At 35.0% G+C, this 21,166-nt stretch overlaps 2 protein-coding genes across 2 annotated transcripts; one reads left to right on the top strand and one right to left on the bottom strand.

Annotated features, from left to right (window-relative positions):
* Positions 1 to 8,596: 8,596 nt before the first annotated feature.
* On the bottom strand, positions 8,597 to 17,956 carry LOC134376516 (olfactory receptor 5T1-like). Its single transcript, XM_063095035.1, has 2 exons — positions 17,937 to 17,956; positions 8,597 to 9,554 (listed from the first exon to the last, which is right to left on the bottom strand). Exons 1-2 carry the CDS (start codon positions 17,954 to 17,956, stop codon positions 8,597 to 8,599), a joined length of 978 nt encoding a protein of 325 aa, XP_062951105.1.
* On the top strand, positions 15,924 to 17,050 carry LOC134375039 (olfactory receptor 8J2-like). Its single transcript, XM_063093161.1, has 2 exons — positions 15,924 to 15,966; positions 16,452 to 17,050. Exons 1-2 carry the CDS (start codon positions 15,924 to 15,926, stop codon positions 17,048 to 17,050), a joined length of 642 nt encoding a protein of 213 aa, XP_062949231.1.
* Positions 17,957 to 21,166: the final 3,210 nt, after the last annotated feature.

Below are 21,166 nucleotides of genomic sequence, written 5' to 3'. Positions count from 1 at the left end.
GTGTGGTGGGTGGAACTGCTAAGAAAGCCTGAGGGGAAGTGGACTGTCCAGCACCTTCTGGGAAGTGGCCAGAGCTGTGTGGCAGTCCATCAGTGAACAGGCCAGTGAAGCTGCTTCTGGAAGTGTTAGCAAGGCTGCTAGATGGGTTTGTTCTGAACAGAATACTGGGTCACTTTTACGGGAAGGATGTATTAGTCTGTTTCTGTTGTTTATAACAAAATGCATGGAACTGGGTAATGTTTAAGAAAACAAAATTTATTTCTTGCTATTTTGGAGGCTAGGAAGCCCACACTGCATTGAATCCATCTGGTGTGGGTCTTGATGGTGGAAAAAGTGACCCAGTGGCCTCACATTGCAGAAAACAGTGGAGCAGAGAAAGTAAGAGACCAACCTCCTTGTTCATTCTCCTTTTAAAGCCCTCAGAACCACAACCCTGACCACAATCATTAATCCATTCTCTACTGCATGGTCCTACAATCTAATCACCTCTTTAGGGCTCCACCTTTATATTACCATAATAGGATTTCCCACCCTCCCAATAGTCACATTGGGGTCCAATGATTTGGGGGGGACATTCAATCCACTACAAGGGGAAAATGTACTTTATTTCCAGCACCTAAGAGCATATTTGTTAGAGACCCTAGAGCTGTTTATCTGGCTTGGGGACCCATGTGCACACAATGCAGTCAGTTGGTGTAGCTGGGGTTATGGGGAGGCATATGGTGTGGTCCACCTGAAGAGGATCTTCCTGTTTAATCTCCTGCCAGGGACATGGGGGTGCATCAATTCAGCATGACTGGGGTTGGCTTCCCAGAGTGAAGAATTGAGTTATAGCCACTGTGAGCCTAGGGTACAAGTTGCTGGGATCAGGGTATTGTAACCTCTCCTGTGAGTCTGCTGGGTAGAGGGCAGAGCCTTAAGGATGGGAAAGCACCATGCCTACTGGCCCCACAGCAGGGCATGCTCTTGTAATACCTCTGGTCTCAAGATATCTTCCTGTATCAGCTTGGTTCATGAGGTTGGGGGTGGAGAGTTCACCATTTGTGCTCGTGTTCTAGATGATGCAGTGTGTGTTTCCTAGGGCGCTCTGCACACTTGGTTCTGTGCTTGTCCTGACAAATGATCTGTGAGCCTTTGTGATGAGGATGGGGGTTTGTATGGGTCCTCTGTCCAGCTTTTGACCACCCGGGAAAATTCATCCTGTGCCACTCCTGGTATCAGAGATGTTGTGGGTAAGACCTGACATCTCTCTCTCCTCTCTGTGCTACCATCCTGTGTTTTCATGCTCCATGGCAATCTCACAAGTCTGCTGCACTCTTACACTCTCCCACCAATGCTCCTGTCAATATTTAGCTGTCTTTTAGTTGTTCCAGTCCTTTTTTGTGGGAAGAACATGCCCTGGGAACTTCTAGTCTGCCATTTTGGTCCATTACTATTATCTAATTTTGTATTACATAGTTTTATGGTGTATTTAATATAGTACTCATTTACTTGCTAGATTTCCTTAATTTGTGCTATGATGTTAGTAACTTTAAAGACATTATTTGGTTATTTTCAGCCTTCCACATTTTGAATATCATTATATGGAGTTCAGCCATGAATCTCTTGCTCCCTCCATATTTAAATGTTATGGACATCTTGATTATCATAAGGAGGTGCCTATAAAGTGGGTAACAGGTAAAGGTAGATTTTCCAGTTTCATGCTCAAAGAATTACTGTTATGATTTTATGATGCACTTAAGAATGTTATTGTATAGCTCTTGGAGCTAAACTAGAGTCATGAGCACTTTCTACCTATTGTTTCTTGAGCACCACAGGTAGACAGGTCTTGCCTTTCAAAGATGTCCTCTTCACTCTAGTCTTTTTATGTTGCTCTAGTTTAATGCTTTGAGATCTGCATCTTCCAGAGTCCCTCTCCCTTAGTGATCTTTTCTTTCTAAGGTTTCTGCTTTACTCAATCGACATTCTCTGCATTTTCTTTTTTAAGGTGAAGTCCTGCCATAATGAAAGGGATCATGTGCCACATATTTCCAGGATCCCCAATGACCTAGAGCACCATTTCAGTTTTTCACAATCACTTTGTGACACCTGCATTGGGCTTGGAAGACAGTGTGGGGTGCCATTTACCTGCAACATGAAGCATGTAAAACTTTTCCATTTTTCCAGATTGATTTTTCTGTGTTTCTCACTGAGCAAACTATCTTACCCTTTCAGCAATGTTTTATGAAAATTCATGAGTTCCATGTGCTACAAGCTTTGATAAAACTTCCCTTAACCTGTCAGGTTGGTACATGGAGCAAAACTGCTGACTCAACAAGATTCTGCTGTTGTTGGGTGCATTGACGTTTAAAATTCCTTTTTCAGGATTTAATGAAGGTCCTTTTTAAATTTTTTTTAAATATTCTTTCATTTAATATTCATTTTTAATTGACATGTAATAATGGTACACACTTAAGGGGTACATAGTAATATTTTGTTACATGTATACACTGTTTTATAATCAAATCATCCATTACTGAAAATATTTACTTCTTTGTGATGAGAACATTATAACTCCTCCCTTCAAGCCATTTAGAAACATACATACAATAAATTATTATTTATAGACTGAGCACTTATATAGAATACTACAATTTATTGTTCTTATCTAACTGGAATTCTGTATCCCTTAACCAACCTTTTCCTATTACCCTTCCCCTGTACCCTTCCCAGCCTGTATTGATCACAATTCTACTCTCTACTTCAATAAGCTCACATTTTTTTTTAGCTCCCACATATGAATGACAAAATGTTGTATTTATATTTCTGTGTCTGAATTTTTATACTTAATGTAATGTATTCTAGGCTCATCCATGTTGCTGCAGATGACAGGATTTTAATTTTTTATGGCTAAGTAGTATTCCATTGTGTATATATATCACCTTTTCTTTATCCAGTCATCTGTTGATGGACACATAAGTCAATTCCATTTCTTACCTATTGTGAGGAGTGCTGCAAATAAACATGGGTTACAGGTATCTCCTTAGTATACTGGTTTCCTTTTCTTTGGCTAAATACCCACTTGTTGGGATTACTGTATCACCTGGAAGTTCTATTGTCAGTTTTTTGAGGAACTTCCATATTGTTTTTCATAATGGCTGTACTAATTTTCATTTTCCTCCAACAGTGTATGAGTTAGCTTTTTCTCCACATCCTCTCCAGCATTTGTTATTTTTCATGTTTATGAAAATAGCCATTCTAAGTGGGGTGAGATGATATCTCATTATGGTTTTGATTTATATGTCCCTGATTATTAGTGATGCTGAGAACTTTTCATGTGCCTGTTGGCTATTGGTATATCTTCTTATGAAAAATGTCTAATAAGATAATTGTTTCATTTTTTAAATCAGATTATTTGTTTTTTGTTGTTTTCTAGTATATTCTAGACATTAATCTCTTGTTGGATGAATAGTTTACAAATATTCTCACGGATTCTGCAGGTTGTGTCTTCACTCTTTTGCTTGTTTCCAACTGATTTTTGATAAGGTAATCAGGAACATAAAGTGGGAAAAGGGCAGCCTCTTCAATTAATGGGTCTAGAGAAATTGGTTATCCATATGCAGAAGAATGAAACTAGATCCTATTCTCACCATATACAAAAATCAACTCAAAACAGATTAAAGACTTAAATGCAAGACCTGAAACTATAACACTACTGGAAAAAAAAGATAGGGAAATTGATTGAAAATATTGGTGGGGGCAAAAATTTTATAGAGAAGACTTCTAAAGGACAGCTAACAAAAGCAAAATTGACAAATGGGACCAGATCAAACTATACCACACACAAAAAAAGAGGTTCTTTTGTCACACACACAAAAAATGTCTTTCACTTATATTGTCACTTCACTGTTACTCATTTCATGTGTGTTTGTGTTTTTGTTTTGCTTTTTATAAATTTATTTATTAGAAAGTGTTTGGGGGAAGATTCTGGATTTGTTAATGAGAGGTTTTTTTATGTTTTTTTTCTGCTATACTTGTCTGTTTCCTTCGATTTTATTTTTAGTATTCTTTTTTGTTTGTTCTCTTTATTAAGAGTGAGGTATTTTTTATTTTTTAAAATTTTTGGAAAATAATTATAACAATTTATTGTGATGCAATTTATATATGATAAAATTCACCCTTATAAAATGTGAAATTCATTGGTTTTTAGTATATTCATAGAGTTGTGCAACCATTACCTCTACCTAACTTCAGAACATTTTCATTACCACAAAAAGAAACTTCACATTCATTTTACTTTCTCTCTATAGATATCGCCTTATGGAATTTTTTTTTTTTTTTTTTTTTTTTTTTTTTTTTTACAATTAACCAAATGCCTGAAGAAGATAGTGTTTGCTGTATACAACTTTGGCAATTGAAACTTTTTAAAGTTGAAAATATTACCATGCCTGCATATATGGCATATTATCCTTAGATGACCCTTAGATTATTATTTTTTTCTTTTTATTCCCCTAGTGCCCTTGAACTATCTCAATATTCATCAGAAACTTTGTTTATAGGCAAAGAACAATACAAGTCTGGGACACACTGCAAAATGTTTACTCAAATGCCTGGCCATCTCTGTTGTCTGCTCATCTTTAAAAGTGGTTCACTGAAAGGGATTCTGAAATTCTCAGGGTCATGCTTCATCACTTCATTCAGTTTTTGACTCTGGTGTCACCTCATCATGGAGGTTCACCCTACAGTCTCTACAATAAGTCAAAACCCCATAAAAACATCATACTTTATTTATTTATTTACTTACTTACTTACTTACTTACGTATGTATGTATGTATGTATGTATGTATGTATGTATGTATGTATGTATGTATGTATTTGTATTGGCTTTGCTTTCCTTCATGGTGTAATGGTCCCTCAAATTGTGTTTTAGATTCTATCGAACATACATGTAGTAATATCTTGAAAGTATTTTTAAATAGATAAATTTATTATTATGCAATCATTTAATTACCCAAGACTATAATTTGCTTGTCTATTACATGAGGAATTTACAATAAGTCTGTTGTTTCAATTTGGCTGTCCTTGGGAGTATCTGGGAAATTAAGAAAAAAAAATCTCTGTTGGACCCCCTTTGTCTACCAATGTTAAATTTTTCTTTTATGATCCTAAGCATGTGTGTAGGTGTATGTATGTTTGTGTGTGTATCCACGTCTGTATTTATTATGTGTTGTATACATCACTTCATCTGAGTAAGCTATAGATTAGTATTCAAGGCTCACATAAGTTCATGATTCATAAAGTCCTACAAAGCTTTAAACATTTTATGTCTCTTCCTCCACCTGTCTATGGCATTTTATGTAGTTTTATTACTACTTTGTATAATAATCCTCCAAAAAACTCAAAATTTGTACTTTGTGCAGTTCAAACACAGCAGTTTTTAATTTGAAAAAATAGAAATGTAATATATTTGAATGACTGTAAATACATCTGCTAGATTATTTTTCAAGAGGCATATGTAATATTATATTATTATAGTTTACCATATTTCATGATTTGTTGCAAAATTAAAAGTCTTACTAGACGCCAGAGAAATTAATTTCTAACTCAGTGTCAGAGTTATGATATGAGTTCATGTCTCATATGATAAGATTTCTTAGCTAGTGTTAAAACTTATATGTGGTTTTGCTAAGACATCATTTTTAACTAGATGCCAAAGAACTGTATTCAATCAATAAATATTTACATGTAGTGCATTATTCCAGAACCATTTAATGTTTCACTATTGGGTAAATTATTGAGTAAGTGTTGCTATTTTGAACCAGAAGATAGTTGGGCTTTTCTCTTGAGCATCTCCTATAAGTTGCATCAACAGTTGAACAGCTAAGATTTGCAAACATCAACAAAAGTTTCCATCAGCAGACAGATGGCTAGAGAAAATGTGGGGTATATACAAAATGGAACACTATTCACCTATTAAAAAGAAGGCAATCCTGCCTTTTGTGACAACATGGATAGACCTGGAGGACAGCAATGAATGAAATAAACTGCATGATCTCACTTATATGTGGAATCTTAAAAAAAAAAAAAAAGGTCAAATGTAGAGCAAATATGGAGATAGAGAGAAAAACAGCGGTTAGCAGGGCTGGTGTGGGGGGTGGGAGAGGAATGGGGAGATTTAGTTCAAAGAATACAAAGCAGCAAATATGGACAATGAATAAGTAAGATCTAATGCACATGAATATGAGGGCTAAAGGTAAAATAATATTGAATCATATTAGAGACATTTCTTAAATAAGTATACTTCAGCTGCTCTTGTCACAAGAAAGTATATGAGATGATGAATATGTAAAAAAAAAGTTGAGTAAGCAGATATAAACAATATAAATAAAAATTTTTTATAAAGTAACTAAACTTGCATTTGCTGTTCCACAAGTAAGAGAACATTTCAGATCATTTGCAGAATATTTTTGGAGCAATAACATAATATTTTCAGGTCTGATGGGTTATGAAATCACTAGCACTAAGCCCTTAGTTGGCACCTATTGCATGGGTAAACAGAATGCAATTATTAAAATCTGATTTAGGCAGAATCCTGCCTAAGAATTGAAAACCAACACTTCTATAGAACAACAACAACAACAAAGGACAATAGATTTGTTTGTAGAGGTAAATAGGAGTGTTCCAAATGATGTATGCTCTTATTTGTCTGTTACAACAAAGACCAGTTCAAATAAGACCTATCAGAAAAACTTATCTAGAGAGGCCAAGGAAATATTTAAACTATTGAACTGTCTGTGGCCTATATTTTGATATGATGAGGAAAACAATCAATGATTATTTTAAGTTTATTTTGTTAACTATGTAATCTAGAATAATTAATTTAAATTCATTTTTCTATCTACGTATTCTGTATTTTTAAATTTATGTTACCACAGATTTTGTGTTTCTCTAGTTTTTGTGGTTTTAAAATTGTATAACTGGCTTCTTTCACTTGGTTTAATGTCCTCTAAATTCATCCATGTTTTGCCAAATGACATAATTTCATTCTTTATTAAGTCTGAATGGTATTCCATCCTGTATGTGTACCACATTTTATTTATCCATTCATCCATTGATGGACACATAGGTTGACTCCATATCTTGGCTATTGTGAATAATGTTGCAATGAACATAGGAGTGTTCAACATATTGATTTCAATTCCTCTGGATTTATTCTTAGAAATGGAATAGCTGGATCATATAGTAGTTATATTTTAACTTTTTTTTGAGTTTCCTCCATACAATTTTCTATAATGACTGTGCTAATTTAGGTGTAGTTTATTTTCTAAGTCATACTTTTATTTGCTTCCCAGGTTTCATAGAATGAGTTTGGGAGAATGGTTTCAGTTCCATTTTTTTTAGAATAGTTTGGAAAGATCTGGTATTAATTCCTCTTTAAAGGTTTGGTAGAACACAGCAGTGAAGCCATCTAGTCCTGGGCCTTTCTTTATTTGGAAGATTTCTGATTATTGCTTCAATCTCATTGCTTGTTATTGGACTATTCAGTTTTTCTCTGTCTTCTTGGTTTAGTCTTGGTAGGTTGTGTGTGTATAGAAATTTATCCACTTCATCCAGATTTTCAAATTTTTGGTGCATGGTTGTTCATAGGAATCTCAAATGATTCTCTGTATTTCTGTGGTATCAGTTGTAATATCCCGTTGTTTGTCTCTAATTTTTGTTCTTTGGGTCTTCTCCGTTTTTTAGTAACTTGGCTAGTGGTTTGTCTATTTTGTTTATATTCTCAAAAAAACAACTTTTTATTTCCTTGGTCATTTGTATAGTACTTTTGGTCTCTATTTCGCTTAGTTCTACTCTGATTTTAATTATTTCTTTCTGCCTACTAACTTTTGGATTGGATTGTTCTTGTTTTTCTAGTTCCCTGAGGTGTAAAGTTAGGTTGTTTATATGAAATCTTTATATTCTCTCAATATAAGCATTTATTGCAATAAACTTTCCTCTTATTACTGAACTGAAGTACACTTTCAGTAAATATTATCATCTAAAATCAGTCTATTTTTAGTAGGTTCAAAAGAGATGTAATTAATTTCTGTGATTTGGCAGTAGCAAAGTAAGACTTTAATAATTAGATAAAACTATATGATCTTGAGCCAAATATAGCAAAGACATGCCCAGAAGCATTGATGGATCTCAGTGTGTGAGGGCATACAGAGTAAAAAGAAAGTAACATTTGGGGGGTCCTTTTTATGGATTCCAGAATGAGGAAGTAAATTCATAGTGATTACTGAAGACTTAGTATAAACAAAGTGAGGGTACAACAATCAACATAAGCCTAAATATATAGCTCTAGTTATAGTAAGTGAAACTCAAATTACACAATGATGAACAACAACAATCTACTCACATCAAAGAATATGGATCCAATTGAGCATAGTAATTGACAAACAAGTGATGCAATTTACCTCAATTTTAAAGATCCTGCATTAAAGGGCTGATCGATGCTTTAATTGGCATTATTCTAAAATATGCAAACACTATTAACTATAAAGAAGACATTTTCTTCACTTGTCTCTAAACATGCAGATATAAACTTATATCCAAAATCCTTTACATCTTTAATCAATGCTGAATATGCACTTTATTTATAAACCAATTTCTCTCAAACCATCTTTTCATTGCTTCTTTTACATCTTTGTTCCTCAGACTGTAGATGATGGGATTCAGCATGGGAATCACAATGGTGTAAAATACTGACACTATCATGTCATGCTCCAGAGTGTAGTTTGAACTGGGTCTCACATACATGAAGAGGATTGTTCCATGATAAATTGTCACTCCAGTTATGTGAGAGCCACATGTAGAGAACACTTTCAGTTTCCCTTCAGCAGAGTGCATCTTCAGAATGGCCACCAGAATGAAACCATAGGAGATTAGGACAATCAGGATAGTGACTATCTCAATGGAGCCAACAAAGTAGAAGAGTAGAAGCTGGTTTGTGTGAGTGTCAGAACAAGAAATAGCGAGGAGAGAAGGGATATCACAAAAGATGTGTCTAATTTCATTGGATCCACAGAAGGACAGGCTGAATGTGGCAACTGTGTGTGTAGTTGCATGTAAAATGCCACTGATATAGGAAGCAAGCATGAGTGGCACATAGACTCTGGGTGACATGCTCACTGAGTACAGAAGTGGGTTGTAGATGGCTACATAGCGATCATACGCCATTGCAGCCAAGAGAAAGCATTCCGTGGTTCCTAAAGTAACAAAGAGAAACATCTGTGCTGCACATCCAAGAAATGAAATGGATTTATTCTCTGCCAAGAAATTGATTAACATTTTGGGGGTGACAACAGTAGAATAGGATGCATCGACAACTGACAAAACACTCAGAAAATAGTACATGGGGCTGTAGAGCCTGGAATCGCCAATGACCAATACAACCAGTCCTAAATTTCCTATCAGAGTAAAAAGATAGATTGAAAGAAAGAATAAAAATAGGAAGCCTTGCAGCTTAAAATCATCGGTGAATCCTGTCAATATAAACATTGTGACGTCAGTCACGTTCTTCAACTGAATCCTGTATATATTGAAATCTGATAATAACTTTCGCATTTTACTTTTTATGGATAGGTTCTAAAATATATTTCCTGTGGAAAAAGAGTCCATCCAATCATATTCTCGAGTTTGCTTTGCAGAAGGGCAGCATAATTTCCTGGGTAGTAATGGGATAGGCAGTGATGAAGAAGTTGGGCACAAGTGGACACATTTCACTGTATAAGTAAAAGGAACAAATGATTTCATTCATTTTTGGCTAAATTTGTCATTTTAAAACAATATTCTGACAACATGGTTTATGTTCCCATTCGTTTTCCATTATATTTTCTACAACCTCTTCTCACAATACATTATCTAAAATTCACAAGGATAAATAAATATAGAAATATAGACATTTTTAAATAAAAAAGGTTATAGTGGAAAGTACACACCTGAATGGTATTCCTGCATTGGCTGTATTATGCATGGGATGCATTTCTTTAATGTTCAAAATCATGGAAATGAGAGAAACCACACTTACATCACAAGATCTGGTTGAATATAAATGAGAAAAAAACTTTGTCAAAATTATTTAGTTTACACACACACACACACACACACACACACACACACACACACACACACACACACACACACACACACACCACATCACATAACGTTTTCCTTATCCAGTCAACTGTTGATGGACTTTTAGTTTTCTTCCATATCTTCGTTATTGTAAATAGAGCTGTGATGAACATGAGAGTGCAGTTATCCCTTTGATGAGATGATTTCCCTTCCTTTGGGTATGTGCCAGAATTGAGATTCCTGGAGTCTACGGTAATTCTATCAGTAGTCATGTGGTAGATATACACAATGGACTACTACTCAGACATAAAAAATAATGAAATTCTGCCATTCACATTAACATGTATGAGCTTGGAGAAAATTATGTTAAGTGAATTAAGGCAGGCACGGAAAGAGAAATACTGCGTATCTTCACTCATAAACGGGAGCTAAGAAAGAAATTAAGAAAAAAATGCCATAATAATATGTTGAACTTTCAAAAGGCGAGAACAGACCTAAGGTGACTAGAGGTGGGAAAGGGGGAAGATAACAGGGTTTAGAGAGAAGTTGGGTGAGGGACACAAAGAATAATTACAACTTGTAGTGGTGAACATGTTAATAATATTGATTTGATCATCACGCATTGTACACAAATGCTGATAGTCAACTCTATACCCCATAAATATATATAATCCATTATGTTTTAATTAAAAAATAAATTTAAAAAATGTTATCAATTGACTAGAAAATGAGATAAGTGAGACTTACATTTTAAGTTTTCTTATGGAGTTTATGACCCCCCAATGAATGCCTGAAACTATGGATAGTACTGAACCCTGTACTATCCATGGGTGTCATTTCTTCCACAAACAAGTTTAATACCTTTCACATCTTAATTAAGTGCTTATCATACACTGTGGCCACAGCTTTTGCAGTTTGAGGGGCAACAGAAAAATTACCACTGATTTTTTTTTCCTTTTTCACAATTTCACAAATAAAGAGAAGATTCCTTTTTATGGTAGGTCTTAGGAACCTCAGCATATGTTTTTTTCTCTCCTTATTAAATTAAGAACTTACACCTTTTCACTTAAAAGAAATGTTAGGACTTCTCTTTGACACATCAGAATTACCAGCATCACCGCTCTTTCACTTTGTGGCCATTATTAAGTAAAATAATGGTTACTTGAACACGGACCCTGTGATACCACAACAGTCAATCTGAAAAACTAGGTGATTACTATGGGACAAAAGGAGTGTAGTGTATATTGCACAGATATACTGGACAGAAAGATGATTCAAGTCCCAGGCAAGACGGGGTGGCCGGGCACAAGATTTCATCACACTACTTGAATGGCATGCAATTTAAAACTTATGAATTGTTCACATGTGGAATTTTCTATTTGATATTTTGGACCACAGTTGACCACCTGTAACTGAAACCACAGAAAGTAAACCTGGGAATAAGGAAGACTATAGTATAGAAGCTATTGCTAAAAGAATAAAATCAGCATATTTGCACCAAAGTAGTTTTTTTTATTTCTGGACTTTCCCCCCAATATCCTCAGAACATTTTTCAGTCAGTGGAATATGAACAGGAAAAGTGCATGGGCAAAAAGAAAAAAAAAAGTTAAAAATTACACTGAAAGCCATGGTTACTGAAACACAATTAAATACTGGATCTTCTATAGTTAGTGGGGAGGTTTCATGATAGTGAACTTTGTTTTTCCTTCAGTATAACATAGACCAATTATGTTTTAAATGAATGGAAACTCTGATGTACATAGGTTCATGGTGAATTCAGTCACTTACAAATGATTTATACTCATGATGGGAAACATACTACAGTTTAGTCATATGGAAACACTGTGTGCTGAAAAGAGAATAAACAAATAACTTTAGAATAAGAAGTCAAATTTCTACATTAAGACAGAAATACCTTCACAGATTCATTTGAAAGATTTTTCTAATATATGGAATAGCTTCATAAATATGGGGCCACAAAAGATAACAAAAAAATTTGATGCATTGATTATTAGAAAAATTTAGAGTAAAAAAATAGTCAAGTTACATTCTGATTTCTTTTAAATACAACCTACACATTATTTATGAGAGCACACACACATGCAAATATCTTATAATAAGGAATAATTTATTTTGAATAATTATATTAATAAAAAAGCTCATAAAGCAATCAGTAGTGAAAATATATATTAATGTATTGATTGGATATCACAAAAAATATATATTCCTAGTCTCTCTCTCTCTTTATCCTTTAATGTTTTTACTTTCTCTCTCTCTCTGTGTCTCTCTCTTACAAGAATCTGTGGAATATATACAAAAATATTTACTGTAGAGTCGGGGCAAACAGAAATTAGACAAATAGGGGAAAAGCACAGCTAAAAGAAAAAAAAATGTGCAAACAAATTTTGAAGAATATACTAACAGGTAATCTACTAAAGGAATCCACTACAGAATACATTTTGATTGACTTATAAATTTCAGATATGTTGCAATTCTAACCTTTACTTTCCTGATATGTGTGAGACAAGACAATTGTGAAAGAAAAAATAATGATATTTGGAATCTAAAACCCTACACTAAAGATTTAGAACCTAGTGACAGAGGGAGCTTGGAAGTTAACTATCCTTCCAAACTGCAAGTTAACAAAAATTGGCCAAATTTTTCATAAATATCTTGTTCCACTATATGAAGTTTTAATTATATGTGAAGCATGAATACATAGGAAATATGGTTTCCAAATTTTATTTATACAACTAAGTAGAGATTTCTAAAATCTAATTTTTACTATAAGCATTGAATTCTTTAATGTAAGAATTTAATGGATGTCAAACAAGAAATGTTTCTATCTTAAAAGTTGTGTGTATGTATATATATATATATATATATATATACTTGTTATATGATGCTAAATATATATTGAAATAATTTTCTATTGAGATAAAAGCCAGTGCTTTTCAATAGTCTGTCATATAAGAAATTCTTTTTTTTTTTTTTTTTTGGTCATTTTTTCGTGACCGGCACTCAGCCAGTGAGTGCACTGGTCAGTTCTATATAGGATCCGAACCCGCGGCGGGAGCGTCGCCGCGCTCCCAGCGCAGCACTCTACCAAGTGCGCCACGGGCTCGGCCCCATATAAGAAATTCTTAAGTGAATCTTTTTCACTGTATTCTGCCTCTGGACATCGCAGTAAAGTACAGTACAGTCATTCATTGCTTATCAATAGCAATGAATGTGTTCTAAGAAATGCATTGTTAGGTGATTTTTTCATTGTAAGAACATTATCAAGTTTACTTACACCACCCTAGATTGTGTAGCTTACTACACACCTAGGCTATATGGCACAGCAATTACAATCTTATGTGACCACCATCGTTGACCAAAACATCACTGTGAGTTTCATGACTGCAACAGTGTGTGAACTTAAATTCCCCTGATACTCCTGTCAATGTCATTTTCTGGTAACACTTTAAATCTCTGCTCTTGCCTGTCAAACAAGAAGTTAGTTTATGAATGAAGGTATATTTTATTCCAAATCATGTTTCATTAGAGCATTTATCTATTTCACTGTGGAAGCTGGAGGCATGATAGACAAATAGCATGAGGCTTAGGTTCTTCATCCAAGAGGCATTGTTGTTAATTAATATTTAAGGAAAAATGTTTGTGTTTATGACTAGCTGATTTCTTTTAAATGATATTAGCTAGAAAGGCAAATGCAAAGATCATTTCTTTTAAAGCAACATAATCTGTCTAGAAAACAAAATAAATTCAGTTTCTCAAGTCTTACGGTCAGAAGCATAAAGTATCAGACAACCACAAGAACAGTACTTCAGACACCAAGGTAGAAAAGTATCATAGCAGCTACCACATATTATTAAGTTAAAAATTTTGCATTCATTATCATATGTAATCTACAAAGGAACCTGAAAACTAAATAATTCAGCACCCTTGTGTAGATTAAAAAGACTGATACCCAGTGCTCGCTTCGGCAGCACATATACTAAAAAGACTGATGCCCAGCTAGACCTATAATTTGATTGAGGACACACAGTTACAGGCTAAGAGCCAGGATTCGTGTCCAGGTTTCTCTAAGCTCACCCTCTGCACTATTTCCACATGAACACTGCAGACTCATTGTCTGCAATGGAAATAACATGGAAAAGTTATTCTCTAGAAATAATATAACATCTTTGAATACTTCAATTCTTTTAATAAATAAATTAGATTTAAATAGAAAATGAAATTTTAAAAGAAATGTGCTTCTAAATCAATTAGCTGAATAGCAAAATAAATTCAAAATAGTTTCTTCTATTCCTTCTAAAAAAAAAAAAAAAAATCCCAAAGTGAAATACATCCAAAGTTCATTGAAATTTAATTTCTCTCCATCTAATATTTTCCTAAGTTTTAAATAAAGCCCTTCAGTCTACTTCCCATTGCCTGACTGTTAACTTTAATCAAAACAATAAAATAAATAAAGGAAATTACTATTTTACACCTCCATTGATCAAAATATCAAGGGCATCCTTCTCATTTACCCTGCTATGTTCCCTAGAAGCCATGTGATTTAATTTGTAATAGAGTAAGTAAAATTCACTGTCTTAGATTTACATATTAAGGTATACAGTGTAATTTCAAATTTAAGTTTACAGATTCTAAAATATTTTATAAGTGACATAAAGCTTTTCCTCTTACCTATGAAAATAAACTACTCTTCTATTAAGAAATACTAGTAGTATTGTGTACTTGGGTTCTTATACCAACTTCTCGAGCTCCTTTTAAAGTCCACTGGGATGCTTGGAGAAGAAAAACAATAATTCTTCTGGGACATAAAAGTAATGATGATTTTTTATAGTAAACAAGTGATTGGGTTATGAAACAATATGATGATAATGATTACATGAATGATCTTGGGCCTGTGGTTAAAAAGAAAAGAAATAAGAAAACTACCCTGCAGTAGAAAATAAATCTAATGATAGAGAATATAGTCCTGACTCTGATGCTGAATAGTTTTGTTCCATTGGAATGATAACTGACACTCTCTGAATTTGAGCTTCATTTTACTAGAAATGTAACTTGTGAATTCTCTGGAAATCTTATAAACATGTTGATAAAAAAATAATTTAGAAGCATAATCTATGATGAAATTTACAATCTTTAATAAAGTTTACGTATTTAACTTTAAAGTACCGTACTTCTAAATGGTATGAGAAATAGATTTAAGTGCATTGAATGTTTAATGGAGGAAAAAGATATGAATACATGAACTGGAAATACTGGCAGGAGAGATGGAGCAGTATACATCAAACAATAATAATCTATGTAATAGAATATTAGAATATTAGAGCTCTGGCAGAGATGAAGATCAAACTTTTTAAGCTGGGTAGGGTCTTGTCTTGGGGATCCTTCATACTAATGCATAAACTGGTACCTGGCTATATACATAAGAAACTCGTGGAAAAACTGTGGGAAATACATGAATGCCCAGTCTCCACACCCTTAAGCTGAGTTAGCACATAGACAATGTTGGTTATAAAATTTGAATATAAAAAACCAAAAAGCTGATATTGGCAGACAGTCCAATTGTGGGTTATCCATTTATTAATTAATTGAAATCCTAAATTTATCTATAGATAAAATTCGATTTTATCTTTTTAGATACTGGCATGTTGCCTCTACATTTTTTATGAAAGAGCAAAGAAAGTAAGAGAGTCTAAACACGTTTTTTAAAAATAAAGGGAATTAATTACGAATACTCAATCTAATTTTAAGACTTACCTTAAAGGTACAATAACCAAAGGTATTAAACAAAAGAAAGATAGCTCGATCAATGGAACAAATTAAGTACTTAGAAATAGATTCACACATACACGGTCAGTTTATTTTTGAGAAATATACCAAAGAAAATCCACAAAGGAAAGATAGTCTTTTTAAAAAGCATGCTCCCAAATTTGAAGTTTATGCCAGAAAAAGAGACATTGAGTTATTCTTTATGCTGTATATAAAATGAGTCTCAAAATGGATCTGACATTAATATAAAACCTAATGCTATACATAAAACATTTCTACAGAGAACACAGAGAAACATCTGTGTGACCATGTGTTAATGCATTAGTTGCCCATTTTTATTTAAAGCACCAAATGCATGCATTATAAGAGAAAATGCTATATTGTACTTCATCACAGTTGAAATCTTCTGCTTTGTGAAACACAACTGTTGAGAAAGTAAACAATTCAGACTTGTAGAATAACATTTGGTAATCAGATATTCAATAAAGCACATGTATCCAGAATATATAAGAAATTCCCAGAATTATAAGAAATAATGCGGAATCAAAAGAAAAACTATGACACATAGCCTATGACCGCTATGTGGCTATTTGCAACCCCCTGCTGTACATGGTGCTGGTGTCTCCGCAGATCTGCCATCTGCTGGTTTTCCTCACATACCTCCAAAGTCTGATCACAGCAGTGACTGTCACTTCCTGTGTGTTCTCCTTGTCATTCTGCACTTCCAACATAATCAACCATTTCTACTGTGATGACATTCCTTTGTTAGCCTTGTCCTGTTCTGATACTTACCTTCTAGAAACAGCAGTATTTACCTTCTCGGGGACCAACTTATGTTTCTCCATGATTGTTGTTCTCATATCCTACTTCAACATTGTCCTTGCCATTCTGAGGATACGTTCCTCAGAGGGACGACAAAAAGCCTTCTGCAGCTGCGCTTCTCACATGATGGCTGTCTCTGTGTTCTATGGGACTCTTCTTTTCATGTATTTCCAACCAAGTTCCAACCACGCCTCAGATACTGACAAAATAGCCTCGGTCTTCTGCACCCTAGTAATACCAGTGCTGAACCCCATGATTTACAGCCCAAGTAACAAGGATGTGAAACATGCATTGAAGAGATTCTTGGATAACCCATCACTATCCTTTAAATTAATGCAAATTTAAAAGTAAAACTATCTTAATTTAAGAATTGACTTTTCTTCCTAAAATCGCTGCTATTAAAGAAGTGGCAATTCATGGATAGAAACTCTATTAATTTCACTGGAAAAAAATTTTAATTGTTTTTATCATAACCTCATATACCCAAACAGGTAAACACAAATAAATAATAAATAATAATTTGTAAAGAGGCATATTTTAAAATAAAATGTAAGTTACTAAATGTTTTTTTTGTTTTTTTTTTAACTGCTATTCAAGGAACATCACGCCTGAAAGCAGGTGATGGAGGTAAGTATGTACAGACCATTTCTTGGAAAGTTGTCAAGACACAGATCGTCCTCCTTGGAACAGACATATTTCGATAACTGTAAATCTTACATATTTATTTTTGCAGCATTTTATCCACCAAATACACAACTTTCATGAAACTAGTTTTATCTTGTACTTAAACATATGTTTGTATCATATAAATAGTAAATTTTCAGGGGAAGGTAAATATTAAAAAGTGCTCAATATGTATGGAAATATATTTGGGAAAACAGGCTTAACAAATAAAAAAAGGAATTTTCCTTTTTCATCCTTCTCACTTGGTGCCTATACACGAACCAAATTTTGAGATATAATCAAATTTTGAGATATAATCAAATTTTCAAATCAAAGTATTTTAACTTGTACATATTTGCGGCGTAAAGTGTGCTGTTTCAATACATGCATATACTCCACAAGAATTCACTCAGGGTAGATGGCATAGCTTTGCACCCATTAGTCTACAGCTTTTAGGTGAGAGATAGGGGTCTAATTTCAAACGTTTGTGACGCACCTCCCGTAATCCTGCCGACTGGGCCAACTTTCGAGCTAGGGCTGGGTCTGGAGCTCACAGACCCCACAAGACCATTGTCCAGACTGGGTCATAAGCCCTTCACATGCCAGGCTGGGTCACCAGACCCCTCAGATGCCAGGCTGGGTCACCAGACCCCTCACACACAGGTCTATGAGCTAGGTAACTGGAAAACAGATCCTTGGAAGCAATAGGTTTGAAAGCATGGCTGTATGGGGCAGATGCCCAAGGCAGTCGCCAGCCAAGTCAGGGTGCTGCACATGTGCATTAACTCCACCCACACACAAACAATTTGCTTACAAAGAATGAGCTGCACCTCCCCCAACCAGACCCAAGGCAAGGGAACCTGATTCAATAATCCTATTTTCCCAGCATTCTGCATATGGATATCCAGTTTTCCCAGCACCATTGATTGAAGAGGCTGTCCTCTCCCCACTGTATGTTCTTGGCACCTTTGTTGAAAATAAGTTGGCTATAACTGTGGGTTTTTTTGTTTTTGTTTTTTTTTTTTTTTGGTTACTCTGTTATATTCTGTTGGTCAGTTTATCTGTTTTTATGCCAATACCATGTTGTTTTGGTTACTACAGCTTACAGAGTATTTTGAAGTCATGATGTGTGATGACTCCAAATTTGTTCTTTCTGTTCATAATGACTTAGGTTATGCACCTTTTTTTTGTGATTCCACACAAATTGTAAAATTGTTTTTTTTTTTTTCTGTTTCTGTAAAGAATGCCAATGGTATGTGTAAATTGCTTTTTGTAATACAGACATTTTAATGATTAATTCTTCCAATCCATGAAAATGAGATATCTTTCCATTCATTTGTGTCTTCTTCAATTTTCACCAATGTTTTATAGTTTTCATTATAAAAGTCTTTCACCTCCTTGGTTACATATACTCCTAGATATTTTATTTTATTGGTAGTGACTATGAATGGGATTACATTCCTGATTTCCTCTTTGGCTATTTTGTGTTTGGCATATAGGAATTGTCTTTGCCACCAAACCATAACATCAAGCACCAATATTTTAACATTTTTATTTAGTCTCATTTTGAGTTAAATATTCATTGGCCCTCTGCAAAAAAAGACAATGTCCTAAAAGTGTCACCAATTCTCAACAGCTCTCCTTGCCATATTAAGATAAACTACTTAACAGTTATTATGTGCAACATCTATACATATAAAATGCTACAAACAAACAACAGAATGTGAAAAAGTGAGAATAAAGTGAGTAAATTCAGTGTGTGGAAAGAAACTACATTTACGATGTTTTTCAAGGAGGTCAGAAATAACCAAAGTTTAGAGTCTGTGGTATTTAGATCAATTGGTCAACATCTAATTTCAGTCTTAATAAAGAAGGCTAGTTAAAAACAACAAAAAGTCACACTATGTGGTGAACATATACAGTCTCAAGGGACAACATTGGCAATAGTTTGATAGCTTTAGCTTTTAAGACTTTTGTTTTATTTATTTGCATGTGTGTTCTTTAAATTTCACTTTATTATGGGTGTATTTGTCTTCACTGGCTGATATAATTGCCATTGGAGAAGTATCCTTCCCAGTAGTAGTCATTCTTTTTGGGTCTGACTAGGTGAACCAAATTGGAATAACAGGGCTAAACTCACATTTGGGTTTATTGTTGAATGAACCAAGTCAAATAAAGAGAACAGTATTATTTACCTTCTAATTTGGTTTACACATACAAATTTTCTAAAAATAATTATTTTATCTCTTGTATTAGTTTCCTATTGCTGCTGTAGAAATCACTACAAACATAGTAGCTTGAAAACACCCAATTTTATCATTCCAGAGTTCTGGAGGTCAGAAGTTCAAAATGGTTCTTACTGGGCTAATATCAAGGTATAGTCAGTCTATGTTCCTTCTGGAATCTCCAGAGGGCAATCTGTTTTCTTGCTTTCTCTAGCTTCTATAGGTTGCCCGTAATTCTTGGCTGGTATTCCACTTTCTGCCAGCAATCCTATTACTCTGACTTCAGCTCCCACTGGCACTTCTCCACTGATTCTATTCTTTGTCTCTTCCTTTTCCCTTGTGATTATGTTAGACACACCCAGGTAATCCATGACAGCCTTGATATCTCAAGACCCTTAATGACATCAATAATTTTTTTTTTCAGTAACACCCTATACTTTCTCAAAATGATGTGTCCAGGCCCAGTTTCTCCCCCTTCTCACTCTTGCTGTCTTGCTCTCTCTCAGCTCTACCTCCTCAGGGAGGGCTCCGTTCACTGAAGTCTCTCCCTGCAAGATAGCTGCCTGTGGCTTCTAAAGCTATGTGCTTCCGTGTTCAAATTCAGCAGAGAAGAGAACATCACTTCCTGGTAGATCTCGTTGTCCCTGACTAGCCTGACTTTTGTCATATGCCCATCCTTGAGTCAAAGTCTGGCAGGGAGATGGGCCAGACTGATTGTAGAAACTCCCTGAATTTGGCAGTCATGGGGTTTGAGTGGGACTGGCTCCCAGCTTCAAGTCCAGGGATGGGCCCTGGTGGCTTAGGGTACTGGGGAGTAGATGCTCTGGAGGCACTTTCTTCCATGGTGTCTTTCCCTTACTCCCAGCTATTCCATCTGACTTAGCAAGTTCTTTCTCGTCTGAATTTGCAAAGTTCTTTATCAGCATTTCTTCTATTGCAGTTGCCGCTGTCTTCCTTGCATTGAAGCTCTCTGTCTTATCTCTGTGGGCTGGGCATCAGTCATGGTGCACATCACACCCACAAGCTCCTATGAGAAATAGCCCTGCCCACAATCCCTGACTAAGCAACCAGCCCTCTATGTGATCATGTCCCTCTTGCCTCCCTGCTGGCCTTGCTGATTAGACCTGGGGTGGGCACCTAGACCAAAGGTAGGCAACTTCTGAGAGGTCTGAAAGGAACAGTTCTACCAAAACAGGACCTCAGCAATTAGCGCTGAAGGCCATGAGTGAGCCACAATGACGTGCAGGCAGAGCTCTGAGTAAGCAGAAGCCACGCAGCAGGGAAACGACAACAGAGGAGAAGGAATACTGTTATTATTATCAGGAATAAAGAAGCTGAGACTCAGAGAAGCCAACTAACTTGACTGACAGGCAGTCTAATCCTAAAGCCTTTCTCCCAACCAGTACCCCATGCTCTCAAATTGCTACCAAAAGCAACCACATTACATTCAATGCAGGAAAATCCTTATTATACAAGCTAATGTTGGGAAATGTTAATAGGGAATGAACAAAAGGGTCATTGGAGATGTCCACTTTCCCTGGGATGGTCATCTGGGTTCTCTCTTCCTGCCCAT

The sequence above is a fragment of the Cynocephalus volans genome, chromosome 4, assembly GCF_027409185.1.
Source record: "Cynocephalus volans isolate mCynVol1 chromosome 4, mCynVol1.pri, whole genome shotgun sequence".
In the NCBI taxonomy this organism is placed as follows: Eukaryota; Metazoa; Chordata; class Mammalia; order Dermoptera; family Cynocephalidae; genus Cynocephalus; species Cynocephalus volans.
Note: the sequence above shows the minus strand (reverse complement) of the source record. Positions and strands in the feature narration are given on the sequence as shown.

Bases quoted from the DNA above. Each gene is read 5' to 3' on its own strand.
- LOC134375039 (XM_063093161.1), top strand. From the start codon at position 15,924: ATGGAACAAATTAAGTACTTAGAAATAGATTCACACATACACG. The intron at 15,967-16,451 runs GTCAGTTTATTT...TATGACACATAG, and splicing joins AATAGATTCACACATACACG to CCTATGACCGCTATGTGGCT.
- LOC134376516 (XM_063095035.1), bottom strand. From the start codon at position 17,956: ATGACCCAGTCTGGACAATG. The intron at 9,555-17,936 runs GTCTTGTGGGGT...CAATATATACAG, and splicing joins ATGACCCAGTCTGGACAATG to GATTCAGTTGAAGAACGTGA.